The sequence below is a fragment of the Chaetodon auriga genome, chromosome 2 (genome assembly GCF_051107435.1).
Source record: "Chaetodon auriga isolate fChaAug3 chromosome 2, fChaAug3.hap1, whole genome shotgun sequence".
Lineage (NCBI taxonomy): Eukaryota > Metazoa > Chordata > Actinopteri > Chaetodontiformes > Chaetodontidae > Chaetodon > Chaetodon auriga.
The window spans coordinates 336985-353495 of NC_135075.1; the positions used below are offsets into that span (position 1 = coordinate 336985).

The following is a 16511-nucleotide window of genomic DNA, read 5'->3' on the forward strand; positions in this document are numbered from 1 at the left end:
ATTCCACAGATAAGAGAGACAGAAAGAGAGGGAGCTCAGTCAAACCATCAGTGAGAGACAGTGTGCAAGAGATGACTGTTGAAGAGGTCACAAAATGAATGGAGAGATCTAACTGACAACAGGACCACATTTAACAAAAAAAAAAAATCTTCAACCAATATTTTGGAAAACTACTTCTAATTCAAAGTAAGATTATTACAAATAATCTCTTGAAGTCAAGATGGCAGACAGTGGCAGTCCCCCATTGTCATCCTACATAATGGATGAGGAAACTCTGAAGAGAAAACAGAAGGAGAAGCTAAAGAAGCTGATGGCTACAGGAGGCAACCCAAGGCCTGCACGCTCTCTCCTCTTCTTGACACTCAGGAATCCTTTCCGCAAGGCATGCATCAGTATTGTGGAGTGGAAGTATCCTGCTGTTGTAAAGGGTCACTAGGCAGAGGGATACCTGGATCAAATATATAAGTGTATGTTTGGTGTTTTATTTGTAGCAAGCTTTTGGTGTGTGTGTGTGTGTGTGTGTGTGTGTGTGTGTGTGTGTGTGTGTTTGTGTGTGTGTGTGTGTGTGTGTGTGTGTGTGTGTGTGTGATTTGTGTGTGTAAAGGTGTTTGCTGTTTTATTTGTGTGATGTGGGAACATCCATATGTGAAAAACTATGGTTGGCATGTTAGCTTCCTATAAATAACTTTCAGACCTTTTGAAATCATAATCCTACTGGCCATCTTTGCCAACTGTGTGGCCCTGGCTGTGTACTTGCCCATGCCTGAGGAAGACAGCAACAACACCAACAGCAACTTGGTGGGTCAGCATGCTTGTGTTTGTGTGTACATGGATAGTTTAGACCAGACCATATATATATGTATATAGATAGATAGATAGATAGATAGATTTTGTTTATTGTATGTTTTTAATAAGGTTTTATGACATTGACAGAATCTGTGACATTTACATTAAGTCTGTTTTATGTTACATCAAACATGAAAACAGAAGAGGAAGGAAAAAAAGAATAAATGCCAGACTCACCACATTAAAAACTCTATTTGATAATAAATCAGTTATGCTGCACCTATTGTAATACTAGTGTTGGGACTAACGTGTTAAGTAACGCGTTACAGTAACTACGTTACTTTTGCGGTAACGAGTACTGTAACTAATTACTTTTTCAAAATCAGTAACGTGTTTTTCATTACTGTGATTTAAACAGGCTCATTACTCGTTACTTCACGTGCATAACTCGAAACTACAGTTTCCGTGGTGGACGTGAAGTGCACGTGACGCAGTGACGTGCAAGTGAATGAATGAAAACAACAATGGCGGCAGTCCCCTGCTTTGAGGTTTTACATGTAAGCAAGCCAGAGGACTGGCAGCCTCCCTGGCTATCCAGTTAAGGAGGCAACACATTAATAAGAGAATTTAGAGTAAAAAAAAATGTTACTTTCCCTAGTAACTAGTTACCTTGAAAGTAACGAGTAACTTAAAGTAACTGAGTTACTTTTGAAAGAAGTAACTAGTAACTGTAACTAAGTTACTAATTTAAAGTAACTTGCCCAACACTGTGTAATACTGTCATAGCAGCACAACACATTTTCCAGCCTTCAGTTTTGAGGTAGTCAAAAAATAGTGACAGCCAGAGCAGCAATGGAAAGATTCTACACAGTAAACAGAGCTAAGTGCTGATATATCTCAGCCCTCAATACAATGTGAGATGAGATCTGGGCCCAACAACAATACTCAAATCAGACTCAACAGGACCTGGCTAATGGTAATGTTTTGGCTGCTTGTGGGAGGTGGCGATCCCCCTGCATGTTCCCACCATGATATATGTGTGATCTTTCTTCCCTGGTAATAATAATGTAATATAATATAGTATGGTTTAATACACTGCTCAAAAAAATTAAGGGAACACTTAATCATCACAGTAAAACACCAAGTTAGTTAAACTTCAGGGATATCAATCTCTCCATTTAGGAAGCACAAGTGATTGTGACTCAATTACACCTGCTTTGGTGCTAATGAAAGTGACAACAGTGCAATGGTGGCACAGTGGCACGGTGGCAACACTGTCGCCTCGGTCCCGGGTTCGAATCTCGCTGCGGGCACCAGGTGTGTCCTCCACCATGCTTCGGTGCCTGCTGCTCGAGGAGGGCCTTTCTGTGTGGAGTTTGCATGTTCTCCCCGTGTTCACCTGGGGTATCCTCCGTAAAAATATACCCCACTAAAAACATGCAAGAAGATCACCACCTGACCAATGGTGACGCAGAAGAATGGGCGGGCGCCGGTCTGGCTGCCCACCGCTCCTGGTCTGCCGCGGAGGAGGGACGACCAGGATGGGTTAAAGGCGGAAGTCAAATTTCACCTCCGTGTGCCGTGCTCGCATGTGTGTGTGACAAATAAAGGGGAATGTCTCCCCCCGATTCTTCTTCTTCTTCTTCTTCTTGGAGAGGCAAAAGCAATACAACCCCCCAAAAGGGAATGGTTTGCATGTGGTGGCCACAGACAATTGCTCCTTATTCTTCCTGACTGATTCTTCTCTAGTTTTGAGTTCTCTTAGTGTCCTTGTCACTAGTAGTAGCATGAGGTGGTATCTGCAGCCCAGTCAAGTGGCACAGGTAGTCCAGCTCCTCCAGGATGGCACATCCATATGTGCTGTCGTGAGAAGGTCTGCTGTGTCTCCCAGCACAGTCTCAAGAGCATGGAGGAGATAGCAGGAGATCGGCCATTACACCAGTAGAGCTGTCCAGGGCCACAGAAGGGCATCAACCCAGCAGCAGGACTGGTATCTGCTCCTTTGTGCGAGGAGGAACAGGACGAGCACTGCCAGAGACACTGAGCACATGTGACAGGCGTCAAAGAGTCTGGAGACACTGTGGTGAATGCTACGCAGCCTGTAACATCATCCAGCATGATCAGTTTTTGCGGTGGATCAGTGATGATCTAGGGAGGCATATCCTTGGAGGGTTGCACAGACATCCATGTCATAGCCAATGGTACCCTGACTGCTGTTAGGTACCGGGATGAAATCCTCTGAGCAATTGTCAAACCTGCAGTGGGCCCTGGGTTCCTCATGGTGATATGATGTGTGATTTAAATGTTCCCTTAAATTTTTTGAGCAGTGTATAATATAATATAATAACCACTGGTAAGCACCTAGTGCTTACTTCTGACAGACCAAGCACTGCATCACCCCAAAGCATGTATATCCAATTTTTCACACTTCTTAAAATTAATGTTTTATTGGGATAAAAAAGGAGGGGTAGAGAAAGTCTGGCCTCCAGGCCATATGCAGGTCCCAAGACTGTTTGTTCCAGACCATGAGGCAATTCATAAATACCACCCTGGTTCCAGATGCTGTGTAAAACACAAATAAAACTGAATATGGTAATTTGCTAATCCCTTTTGACACTTGAAACTATATGCCTATTTTGAATTTAATGCTGGCAGCATGTGTGAAACAAGTTGGGACAGGGGCAGCAAAAGAGTACGAAATTTGAGGGTTGCTCAAAAAGATTGTTTTGAACAGGTAATTCTTAATTGGTAACACATGACAATATCATGAAAGGGGAATGAAAGGGGCGTCCTCAAACGGCTCAGTTGTTGACAAGCAAGAATGGGGCATGTGTCTTTATAAATCGTACATTTATTCATATTTTAATGCAGTTTATAGAATTGTACGTACGAGCAGGTCTATAAAACTGTATATAAGTCCTTTCCTGTGTGCAGCTCTTTTCAAAACTGAATCTTTCAAAGGCTGACTGACCCAACACTGTGTTCCATTATTCAGGATGGCAATCAATGGATTTTATAAAAATTCTTGTTCAGAAAATTCCAGCATTATTTCAACTTTCAACTATTTCAACTATTTCATTAATATTTCAGTGTCCAGCTAACTAACCTGACCAAAATGAATTTAGCACAGTACAGTTTGTTTTGGCTGACTTAACTCTGCTAATTAATGCCCACATGTATAAAATTAAGTAATGTATCTACATTTATCTTCACAGTTGGGCCTTGATTACTCAGCAGTATTTAGTTACACCAACTAAACTATAGATAAGAGTACAAGCCAAACTGGTTTTACACTGCATGGCACCCGCTGGATTTTGTTTTACTAAGACAGATTGGGTTGCACCAGTTATTCCTAAAGTACTTAATTTGGTGAAGCCTATTTTGGTTAAGTGATGCATAATTCTCGACTTAGTCAATAACACTGACATTCGAACGAGGCTAAGTTTGCATATATGAACAGATGGTGCAACCAGCTCCTGGATCTGATCAACAATTTCCACACAGTGTAGTTAATAAATAGACTTCAGTCAGGACCAGTTTAGTCAAAGTATATTTATTAATACTCATAAATTACATTTGGCGGTATGTCACTGTTCTGGGACCTCCTTGCCGTTCCACGTGCTTACGTGAAAAGCCTGAAGCAGAGAGAGCTCCTCTTTGCTCTTCCATTCCAACAGCTATAAGTAGCATTACGACTTCCCTGTCTGTGGCTCTCAGCCCAAGATCATGTGCTATCTTCAACAAAGGGTCACAAATAAATTCATTCATTCATTCATCTTCTATACCTGCGTATCCCTTTCAGGGTTGCGGGGGGCTGCCCCACAAATGAATTGTTTTTTTTTTATTTTCTTTCCATCAATTTCCTAAGAGGTCAGGTCAGCAAAATAAAAAAATAAAGAAAACCCATTGAATGAGAAGGTGTGCTCAAACTTTTGACTGGTACTGTATGAGGAAATTAACTCCACCTTTTTTCATTTTCTTTGCTCTCAATGTACTGACACACAAACAGCAAAGAAGCTAAGCTTGTTTTGAAATGTGTTTCCAATATTCAGAGCTCATCATATGAAAATGAAAGGACAAAAAATTTCAATACCTCTTAGTACAATTTAGTCCTGCAGAACACCATCTGCAACAATGACCTCAGTAACAAGCATACAATATAGATGAATTTACACACTTCTAACAATGTCAACAAAACTTGATATTATAAACTTGGTAACGATAGATGCTATGGCAGTACTGTTGTATTGCACTACATTAGATAGTACAGTTGTCCACCGAGTGCATAATTTGACAACTTAATATTTATATTTTAAATGATCCACGATGATGACAATGAATTATCACTGAGCCCTTGCTGAAAATATTTTAAAGTTATGATGAACAGAAGAAACATATTTAAAAGGTAAAGCAAATGTTATGCCACATGGAAAATTTAACTCAATTGCTTCAGAAACAATAAGCCATTTTCTGTTTTTTCCTGCCATGTCAGCAGTGTAAAAGGTCCTTTACAGCTCATAGCTGTTGTGCCCCTTGTGAGGAGGCCTCATTTGCACAAAAAACATTTGAATGCTGTGTGCTCCACTGTAACAGTCCAGCCTAGCACTTACCTGTTGCTCCAGCTCTTCAGCCACGCCCCACACCTGCTTATCTGCACACCTTGCCTATTAGACTCATCAGGAGGGTATTTAAACAGCGCTGGCATTCTTTCCTGTTGCCAGATTGTCTATGCTTCATGCCAGACTCTCTAGCATTCCTTGCCTACTTGATCTCTGGTTTTCGACCTTGCCTGTTCCTGACTACTCCATCTGCCCAGTCCCTGTGTGTGCCGGTATGCAGAGCTTATTCCTCCTCTGAGAGTGGTTTTGACCATGCTGAAATCTGTCAGTGATTTCCGCGTTCAATCCGCTCTCATCACAGTAACTCTGTTGGAGCTGGCCCTCTGCTCAGCACAGCACAGTGTTACCACGGATGTCCGTTTCCTTGTATTCCCTGTAAATTGGCTGGCACTGCAATTGGGTCCTCCACTAGCCCTCAGCTATAACACACACCCAAGAGAAACAAACATTTTCTCTTTTGCCAACTACTATCTATCCGTCCCTCCAGGTCAGTCCTTCCAGACATTTGGTGTAGCTTCTCTAGTTTTGGCATTGTCTGCTTCCCACCAAGAAAGTGAGAAATGCTGCATGAAGAGTTAAATTTGAGAAACAAAACAGCTCATCAACATCCATAATAAAACAACTATACAAACTATATAAATAAAAACTGAAATAGAAATCTGCTGCTGTTAATAATGTTAGTAAGAACATTTGTTATAGTATGCATATATGCCTATTATCTGTCCCTTTGCACTTAAGGTACTATGGCTGTGTTAAATGGTTGTCTCTTAGTTTCTTCAAAACTGATTCCTATTTTACTTTTGTATACTTTTGTATACATTTTTGGCAGCTGTGGCTCATGAGGTAGAGCGGTCATCCACCTATCAGAAGGTTGATGGCCCCTGGCCTTGGCAGTCCACATGGCAAAGTATCCTTATTATGCTCGTAATAAGCAGGTGGCTTAGCTGACGTATGAATGTGTGTGCGAATGGGTGAATGCAGACTTGAGTTGTAAAAGCACTTTGAGTGGTCTTCAGACAAATACAGCCCATTTACCATTTACCATTTAGACTTTAGACTGCTTCTTTATTGATCCCAATTTGGGAAATAATTTTGTTGCAGTAGCAATTAAACATACACACAAACAGAATGTATACAACAATTGTTTTAAAAAAGGAACAAAAAAGCAACAAAAAATATGGACAAGAATAAAAATAAAAATATAACTAAGTGTATTATAATGTATAATACATAATATCATAATAATATAATAAAAATACATTATAACTAAGTATATACACAAGTATTTACAGGAAAATATTTTTGCAGTTTCAGATGAAAAATAAATGTAAACTGTAGACTGTATGCACAAAATTGCATAAGTGCAGATAATATGTAAAATATTGGGGTTTGTGAGGTTGGTCGATTGACTGTTTAAGTTGCTATTGAACAGTGTGATGAGTCATGGCAGGAATGATCTTGTAAACAGAAGGGGATGAGCAGACTAAGTCAGGCTAAATCTAAATACAGACTAAATCAGTTAGGGCATCTGAGATGCTGTTTGTGGTCAGTGTCATGCATTTTACAGGCACTATTATGTATTTGATTTAGTGCATCACAAGATGTGCCAAAGAAGAAATGTCACCCATGATTCAGATGGCACAGTTCTGCAACATACATTTCTAGGATTACTATTCTTCTTGAGTGTGCTACAGCTGCAAGTGAGCAGTATGCAAGGTAAGAGAGAATGAAAGGAGGAGGGTAGGGGAAGTGGGCCGTGAGAGTTTGTGGTAGGGGACCTTTCAAGCATGGTGTTTATACCCCCACTGCTATTGATGAGTCCGCTCTTTCGGCCACAGGACAGGTCATAATGCGGCTTCCCAAGTCTGCGCAATATAAGCATACACCTGTTTGTAAGCGATACTGTCTTCAGGAGACAGTCGGACTCTCCTCAGCTGCATGAGTTCCTATTGCCATTTAGGCAACAATGGAGGACATCTCCTTCTTGACAACAAAAAGGAAGAAGTCACTGGGTGAGAGGAGAGGTCTTAACCAGCTATCATGTGAGTCATTAGGGTCACATGAGTTATGGTGTGAATGGTTGTTAAAGTGCCTAGGGAGGGATCTCAGGACTGCATTGTAAGTGGCTGCTAAATGGTGTCATAGACCACCTCCTCTGTTCAGTGATGGTCTTTCCAGTTTGACATGGATGGCTTCTTTCTCCATCCATCCATCCATCTTCCACCCGCTTTATCCGGGACCGGGTCGCAGGGGCAGCAGTCTAAGCAGGGACGCCCAAACTTCCCTCTCCCTGGACACCTCCAGCTCATCCGGGGGGACCCCGAGGCGTTCCCAAGCCAGCCGAGCAACATAGTCGCTCCAGCGTGTCCTGGGTCTTCCCCGGGGCCTCCTCCCGGTGGGGCATGCCTGGAACACCTCCCTAGGGAGGCGTCCAGGGGGCATCCGGTAAAGATGCCCGAGCCACCTGAGCTGACTCCTCTCGATGTGGAGGAGCAGCGGCTCTACTCTGAGCTCTTCCCGGATGACAGAGGTCCTCACCCTATCTCTAAGGGAGTGCCCCGCCACCCTGCGAAGGAAGCTCATTTCAGCCGCTTGTATCCGGGACCTCGTTCTTTCGGTCATGACCCAAAGTTCATGAGAATAGGTGAGGGTAGGAACGTAGATTGACCGGTAAATCGAGAGCTTTGCCTTTCGGCTCAGTTCCTTCTTCACCACGACGGACCGATACAGCGACCGCATTACTGCTGCCGCTGCATCGATCTGCCTGTCAATCTCACACTCCATTCTTCCCTCACTCGTGAACAAGATCCCAAGATACTTAAACTCCTCCACTTGAGGCAGGATCTCTCCTCCGACCCGGAGGGAGCAAGCCACCTTTTTCCGGTCGAGAACCATGGCCTCGGACTTGGAGGTGCTGACTCTCATCCCAGCCGCTTCACACTCGGCTGCAAACCGCCCCAGTGCATGCTGAAGGTCCTGGCCCGATGGAGCCAACAAGACAACATCATCCGCAAAAAGCAGAGACGAAATCTGCTGACTCCCGAACCGAACCCCCTCCGGCCCCTGGCTGCGCCTAGAAATTCTGTCCATAAAAATAATGAACAGAACCGGTGACAAAGGGCAGCCCTGGCCGAGTCCAACATGCACCGGGAACAGGTCCGACTTACTGCCGGCGATGCTGACCAAGCTCCTGCTCCAGTTGTACAGGGACTGCACAGCACTCAGCAGAGGGCCTCCAACCCCATACTCCCGGAGCACCTCCCACAGAATAGCGCGAGGGACACGGTCGAATGCCTTCTCCAAGTCCACAGAGCACATGTGGACAGGTTGGGCAAACTCCCATGAACCCTCAAGCACCCTGCGGAGGGTATAGAGCTGGTCCAGTGTTCCACGGCCAGGACGAAAACCGCATTGTTCCTCCTGAATCCGAGGTTCGACTATCGGCCGGATTCTCCTCTCCAGTACCCTGGAATAGACTTTCCCAGGGAGGCTGAGGAGTGTGATCCCCCGATAGTTGGAACACACCCTCCAATCCCCTTTTTAAACAGAGGGACCACCACCCCAGTCTGCCAGTCCAGAGGCACCGTCCCCGACTGCCACGCGATGTTGCAGAAGCGTGTCAACCAAGACAGCCCTGCAACATCCAGTGACTTGAGGTACTCAGGGCGGATCTCGTCCACCCCCGGAGCTTTGCCACCGAGGAGCCGACCGGTAGTCCTCCTCCATGGCCTCCCCGAACTCCTCCCAGACCCGAGTTTTTGCTTCTACAACCGCCCAAGCTGCCGCACACTTAGCCTGCCGGTACCCGTCAGCTGCCTCAGGAGTCCCATGAGCCAACCAAGCCCGATAGGACTCCTTCTTCAGCTTGACGGCATCCCTTACTTCCGGTGTCCACCACCGGGTTCGGGGATTGCCGCCACAACAGGCACCGGCGACTTTACGGCCACAGCTACGGACGGCTGCATCAACAATGGAAGTGGAGAACATGGCCCATTCGGCCTCAATGTCTTCAACCTCCCTCAGAATCTGGTCGAAGCTCTCCCGGAGGTGGGAGTTGAAGACCTCCCTGACAGCGGGTTCCGCCAGACGTTCCCAACAGACCCTCACAGTACGTTTGGGTCTGCCAAGTCTGTCCCGCTTCCTCCCCTGCCAGCGGATCCAACTCACCACCAGGTGGTGATCAGTTGACAGCTCAGCCCCTCTCTTCACCCGAGTGTCCAAGACATACCGCCGAAGATCAGATGATACGACTACAAAGTCGATCATTGACCGCCGGCCTAGGGTGTCCTGGTGCCACATGCACTGATTGACACCCTTATGCTTGAACATGGTGCTCGTTATTAACAAACTGTGACTATCACAGAAATCCAACAACAGAACACCACTCGGGTTCAGATCGGGGAGGCTGTTCCTCCCAATCACACCCCTCCAGGTATCACTGTCGCTATCCACGTGGGCATTGAAGTCCCCCAGCAGAACGATGGAGTCCCCGGTTGGAGCACTTTCCAGTACCCCTCCCAAGGACTCCAGGAAGGCCGGGTACTCTACACTGCTGTTCGGGCCACAGGCCAAAACAACAGTGAGAGACCTATCCCTGACCCAAAGGCGCAGGGAAGCGACCCTCTCGGTCAGTGGGGAGAACTCCAACACATAACGGCTGAGCTGGGGGGCCATGAGCAAGTCCACACCAGGTCTCCGCCTCTCACCGTGGGCAACTCCAGAGTAGAAGAGAGTCCAGCCTCTCTCAAGGAGTTGGGTTCCAGAGCCCAAACTGTGCGTGGAGGTGAGCCCGACTATCTCTAGTCGGTACCTCTCAACCTCCCGCACTAGCTCCGGCTCCTTCCCCCCAGCGAGGTGACATTCCATGTCCCCAAAGCCTGAGTCGTTGCCTGGGGTTTGGGTTGTCGGGGCCCCCGCCCATGACTGCCACCCATAACGCAAAGCACCGGCCCCTTCTGGTCCTTCCTGCGGGTGGTGGGCCTACGGGAAGGCGGGCCCATGTCGCTCTTTCGGGCTGTGCCCAGCCGGGTCCCACGGGCAAAGACCCAGCCACCAGGCGCTCGCCTGCGAGCCCCAACCCCAGGCCTGGCTCCAGGGTGGGGCCCCGATGACGCCAATCTGGGCGACGTGAATGTCCTCATTTTTCCAACTTCCATGGGGGCTTCTGAACCGCTCTTCGTCTGACCCTTCACCTAGAACCTGTTTGCCTTGGGAGACCCTACAAGGGGCATTAAGCCCCGGACAACATAGCCTCTAGGATCATTCCGGTACTCAAACTCCTCCACCACGGTAAGGTGGCGGTTCAAGGAGGAGGAGGAGGCTTCTTTCTCACCTATTTTAAATTATCTGTCTTCCCTGGCCAAAATATGAAACATTTTTGTCCTCAAATGGGTGTCCCTTATCCTTATCCTTATATGCGGTGCTTAGTCTTGACCTGAGGTGTTGGCTTTCCTGTGTTGTGCCATGCACTTGTGAAGCAGTTGCTTTGTTCCCCCTGTGCACAAGTCTGTGCATTCCTCGCTGCAGTGTGCTGCATATGCCTGGGTGTTTTATCCTTAGGTTGGGTCGACAGTCTTCTGTCTCAGGGTGTTACTGGGCTTGAAGTGCACAGGAATGAGGTGTTTGTTGAAAATCCTCCTAACCCTAACCCTTGAGATACTCCTGCAATATAAGGGATGACTATATTGTTCTATTTATGGTCCTTTCCTTCTCTTTCTCTACTCCTTTCACAGCACTTGCAACTTCTTAAAATTACATTCACCCCGTCTCAGGTTTTTGCATTAATGTTTATCAGGTGGAACTTTCAGAGTTAGAGTGGAGGACAAAATAGTTGAAAGGAGCTGTAAAATCTAACCAAATTATCTTCAACTTGCTCTCACTCCCACAATTTTCCCTCGACATACATAATTTATTGATCAAAACGTAGTGCCATTGTGCTGGTTGAAGACATGTAAATATACAATTCAATTCAATTCAATTCAATTCAATTCAATTCAATTCAATTCAATATTCCTTTATTAGTCGAGGGGAAATTCCAAATTACAGCAGCATCAATAAAGCAAGTAATATAACAAGTGCATGCAAAGTAAAAACAGCAGTATGTACGAAAGAGTGGGAATTTTAAATAAAAAATAAAAAGAGACGTCATCCTAAAGAAAATTGTAAAAAAAAAAATTGTACTAGTATCTACAGACTGTTATGTACATACTTTATTGCACAGCTTATTGCACAGATTATTTCACTGATTACTTGGAGCAGTTTTTGTTGTGTAGTCAGACAGCTGCAGGGAGGAATGACCTGCGATACCGCTCCTTCACACACTTAGGATGTAGCATCCTGTCACTGATGGAGCTCCTCAGTGCAGTGAGTGTGTGTTGGAGGGGGTGGAAGTCCTTGTCTGTCATGGAGGACAGCTTGGCTGTCACCGTCCTCTCCCCCACCTCCCCCACCAGATCCAGAGGGCATCCCAGGACAGAGCTGGCCTTTCTTATGAGATTGTCCAGCCTCTTCTTGTCAGCTGTTGTGATGCTGCTCCCCCAGCAGACTACACCATAGAAAATGACACCATAGAAAACGGCAGAGGCCACAACAGAGTCATAGAGGGAAAACAAAAAATTTAGGAGCGAAGCATAAACACTTTTGTTAACTGCTCCCAATCTCAGTGTGCTCAGCAGATTCTTTCTTATGATGGCAGGTTCTTTCTTATGATATTGTCATATAGGCAATAGCAGTTACAGTCTTTGTCATAGAAGCAAGGGAATAAGAGTTGTGCCTCAGCAAAAATCTCTATGATAAGACCTCTCTGAGCCTGTAACAGCCGTTACAATGGTAACAGTGGTTTGGGGAAACCCCAAGAGATTTGAGATCTCAGATGAGTTGTACCAGGGTATCAGACCTTAATCAGCTTGGCAGGGCTATGGTTTGCTCACAATCATTGTAAGAAAAGGTAAAATGATGCAAATATCACAACTTATATTTTAAGACTGGGTCTCCCTAAACCTTGTAACTGATGTCCACAAAGCAGAAGACAGCTACGACAAAACAAAGCATTTTCAGGTACCCGTTTCCTATGTTTGTGCTGTAAAGAAACAACACCTAACAGGAATGCTGGAGGTCAAATTGGAGGAGGCAGCAATTGTATCACCCCCTTAGGCTGCTTCTCCATACAAAGCCAGCATTGCAGTATAGATTCCAGCTATTATTCATACTCCCTCTGCCGCTTCTTCATACACATCAAAGCTGCAGTAGGTAAGATCAAGAACAGAGCAGACTTAACCTGAAAATTTGAACCAACACAAATCCCCCCCCCCCCCCCCCCCACACACACACACACACACTCATGGCCTGCCTCCAAGCCCCTCCTCTCTGCGGCATCTGCGTGGCTGCCATGACCGCAACCAAAGATACTCTGCTGACGTGGCTTGAAGCAGCCAAGTACCATACGTGACATGAAGCACAAACCGGTAAGAGTGAAACATAAACTCACTTCCACACAGCTAGATATAACATGCTGGCTATACCTAAGTTATAAAGTTGTTAATCAGTTGTTTGACAATAAAAGTCAAACTTTGCAATGTTACTTTGCCGTGTTTCAAGTAGCTAAATGTACTGTTGCCACCGTCTCGTAGCCTACTGTTCTGTTTTACATGCTACAGTACAGCATTTAGCCTGGCTCATTTCAATATTAGCATTTCAGTAGTTGGCAAGCCAGTAAATTAGCAGCTCATTTACATTTGTTGCTTTACAAAATGTGTGACGTGTATTTGTTGATACGGTTGGAATTTTTAGACAGAGTGGCTGGGCTCCGGAGAAGACTACAACCCCTCTGCTTCTATGGGCAGACAGGCGGATAGATGAGGGAGCCGTAGAGGTGCATCTGGCCAGGCCCAGGCCTGTGGACGACGGGGCATAGGGCGTAACACCCGATGACCTCAGCGCTGAGGACATCGCTAGGGTTGAGAATTTGAGATTACAGAGGATTGCATATGAATGTCTAAGTTATGGTCTGTTTCTAACCACAAACACTTATCATTGCATCTAATGTAATAGCTGTTGTTAGCTGTTCAGCTGTGTATGTTATGAGCCTCAGTACACAGATTTTTTTACAATTTAGTTTATCTTGTGACTTCTAGGAGCAAATTCAACAACTAGATTTACACCAGGCACGCCACATTTTGGAACGAAGTTTGTTGTGGGACCCCAGTCTTATATTTGATATCCTCAGCCAGCTGGTACTTGCTGCAACCAACAGCTACCAATGTACACTTCAAGACTACTGCACATGGAGGTGTACATTTTGCAGGAGGGAGTCTTGCACCTTGCCAGGAGGATCTGGAATGAGCTGCGTGCTGTGGCTGACCCTCCAGATCCAGGAGAAGGCAACACACAGTTTTGCCATACAGCATGCCGACAGTTTGTTGCTTGGCAGTACAGGGTTCTGGGTGCTGGTTGCAGAGTTGTCATTCCAAGCTGCTGTGTGTGGAAAATCCATGACCACTTTCAGGGTGTAGCTGCTTTTACAGTTGATAGCTGTAAATAGTCTGAGGGCTGTGTAATTTATTATTCTTCATTATTATTTTTATTTATTATTCAATAAAGTTTGTTTTCTAAAGTGTTTTGTTTCCTATTGCATAAATGTACAACCGGTTCAACCAGTCCATGGCCGTCCCACTCTCACCCTCATTGCAGCCACCCCTCCTGCTTCCCTCAACACAGCAGCCTCCTCCTCCTCCCCTCCCATCACCCCACCAAAATCTCCTCCTCACATCACTGTGGACCAGGTCAGAGGACAGCTGAGGAAGCTCCATGCCAGGAAAGCAGCAGGTCCTGACAGGGTGTGCCCAAGGCTTGGAGAACCACAACAACACATCTTCAGCCTTAGCCTGCAGCTATTGAGAGTGCCCACCCTCTGGAAGACATCATGCATCATTCCAGTTCCTAAGAAGAACTGTCCCAGCGAGCTGAATGACTTCCGACCAGTGGCACTCACCTCACACCTGATGAAGACGTTGGAGCAGCTCTTCCTCAGCCTCATCAGACCCCAGGAACAACATGCCCAGGACAGCCTGCAGTTTGCATATCCGACAGGTGTTGGTGTGGAGGGTGCCATTCTCTACCTGCTAAATCAAGCCCACTCTCATCTGGATAAGGGAAGTGGCACAGTGAAGATTCTCTTCCTGGACTTCTCGAGTGCCTTTAATACTATCCAGCCCCTTATGCTTTGGGACAAACTAAGCACGATGGGAGTGGACCCCTACCTGGTTGCCTGGATTTTCAGCTACCACAGGCCACAGTACATCAGGCTGAAGGACATCACGTCTGACACTGTGATCATCAGCATTGGAGCCCCCCAGGACACAGTGCTTGCCCCTCTTCTCTTCTCCCTGTACACATCAGACTTCAGCTACAACTCTGAGCTGTGTCACATTCAGAAGTTCGCCGATGACACAGCCATCATATGATGCCTGGCATCGGAGTGGATGATGCCCTCATCTTCCTCCTCCATCGAGCTCTATCTCACCTGGAATCGCCTGGGATCTCTGTTCGGGTCCTTTTCCTGGACCTTAGCAGTGCTTTCAACACCATCAGGCCAGCCATCCTGAGACACAAGCTGGAGCTTTCAGGGGTGGACCAACACCTCACATGCTGGATAGTGGACTACCTTTCCAACCGCCCACAGCTTGAGGACAAGGGACTGCGTGTCAGGGACTGTCCTCTGCAGTGTGGGGGCCCCCCAGGGAACGGTGCTGGCACCGTTCCTCTTCACCCTCTACACAGCAGACTTTTCACACCTGTCACCCACTTGCCACCTGCAGAAGTTCTCTGATGACTCTGCCATTGTCGGCCTCATCACAGATGGGGACGACAGGTCATACAGAGGACTCATCCAGGATTTTGTGGACTGGTGCCAGCAGAACCACCTCCAGATTAACGTGGGTAAAACCAAGGAGCTGGTTGTGGACTTTCGTCGGCGCCCGCACTCTCCACCAACACCAGTGAACATCCAGGGAAGGGACATTGAGATGGTGACATCAAGTACCTGGGTGTTCATCTGAACAACAAACTGGATTGAACTCATAACACCACTGCACTTTACAAAAAAGGACAGAGCAGACTCTATCTGCTCAGGAGGCTGAGGTCTCTTGGGGTGCGTGGGGCACTCCTAAAGACCTTCTATGACTCTGTTGTGGCCTCTGCCATTTTCTACGGTGTTGTCTGCTGGGGGAGCAGCATCACAACAGCTGACAGGAAGAGGCTGGACAAACTTACCAAGAAGGCCAGCTCTGTCCTGGGATGCCCTCTGGAACTGGTGGAGGAGGTGGGGGGGGGGGGGGGGGGATGACAACTAAGCTGTCCTCCATGACAGACAATGACTCCCACCCCCTCCAAAACACACTCACTGCACTGAGGAGCTCCATCAGTGACAGGATGCTACATCCTAAGTGTGTGAAAGAGCGGTATTGCAGGTCATTCCTCCCTGCAGCTGTCAGACTGTACAATAAAAGCTACCCCAAGTAATCAGTGCAATAGTCTGGACAATAAGCTGTGCAATAAAAACATGTACATAACTGTCTGTAAATACAATCTACAATTTCTTACAATTTTTTTTTTACAATTTCTTTCTTTTATTTTTATTTAAATCCTCACTCTTTTGTATATACTGTTTTTGTTTCTAATCTGCATGCACTTCTTATATTAATCTTTACTGATGCTGCTGTATTCTGGAATTTTCCCTCGCGGGACAAATAAAGGAATATTGATCTTGATCTTGATCTTGATGCAGTATAGGAGCCTGATGAGGGACTTTTATAACCTTTTTATCTGTATCGCTTTCATCTGCTGGAACTCCAATTTCCCTGAGGGGTCCTCCCAAAGGGATCAATAAAGTTCAATCTAATCTAATCTAATATAGAACCTTACACTATTTATTTAAATACCCTTTGGGCTACTTAAAAAAAGGAACATATAGCCTTCAGTTGAAGAAATATGAGTAAGAAATATGTCAAAAGCAATTAATTAATTAACAAGCAATTAATTAACAAGCTTACTAACAACAAATAGTAACATTTTAGAAAAAATGTCAAGCTTTATTTTACATAGTAATAA

At 45.8% G+C, this 16511-nt stretch overlaps 1 protein-coding gene across 1 annotated transcript in view; it reads left to right on the forward strand.

The window, feature by feature from the left end:
* Nucleotides 1-220: 220 nt before the first annotated feature.
* The window catches only part of LOC143335425 (dihydropyridine-sensitive L-type skeletal muscle calcium channel subunit alpha-1-like), a 236725-nt gene continuing 220434 nt past the window's right edge, over nucleotides 221-16511 (forward strand). The window contains exons 1-2 of the mRNA XM_076754846.1: nucleotides 221-408; nucleotides 693-798. Of these exons, the coding sequence (XP_076610961.1) occupies nucleotides 221-408; nucleotides 693-798 (294 nt within the window). The remainder of the gene's footprint in view (nucleotides 409-692; nucleotides 799-16511) is intronic.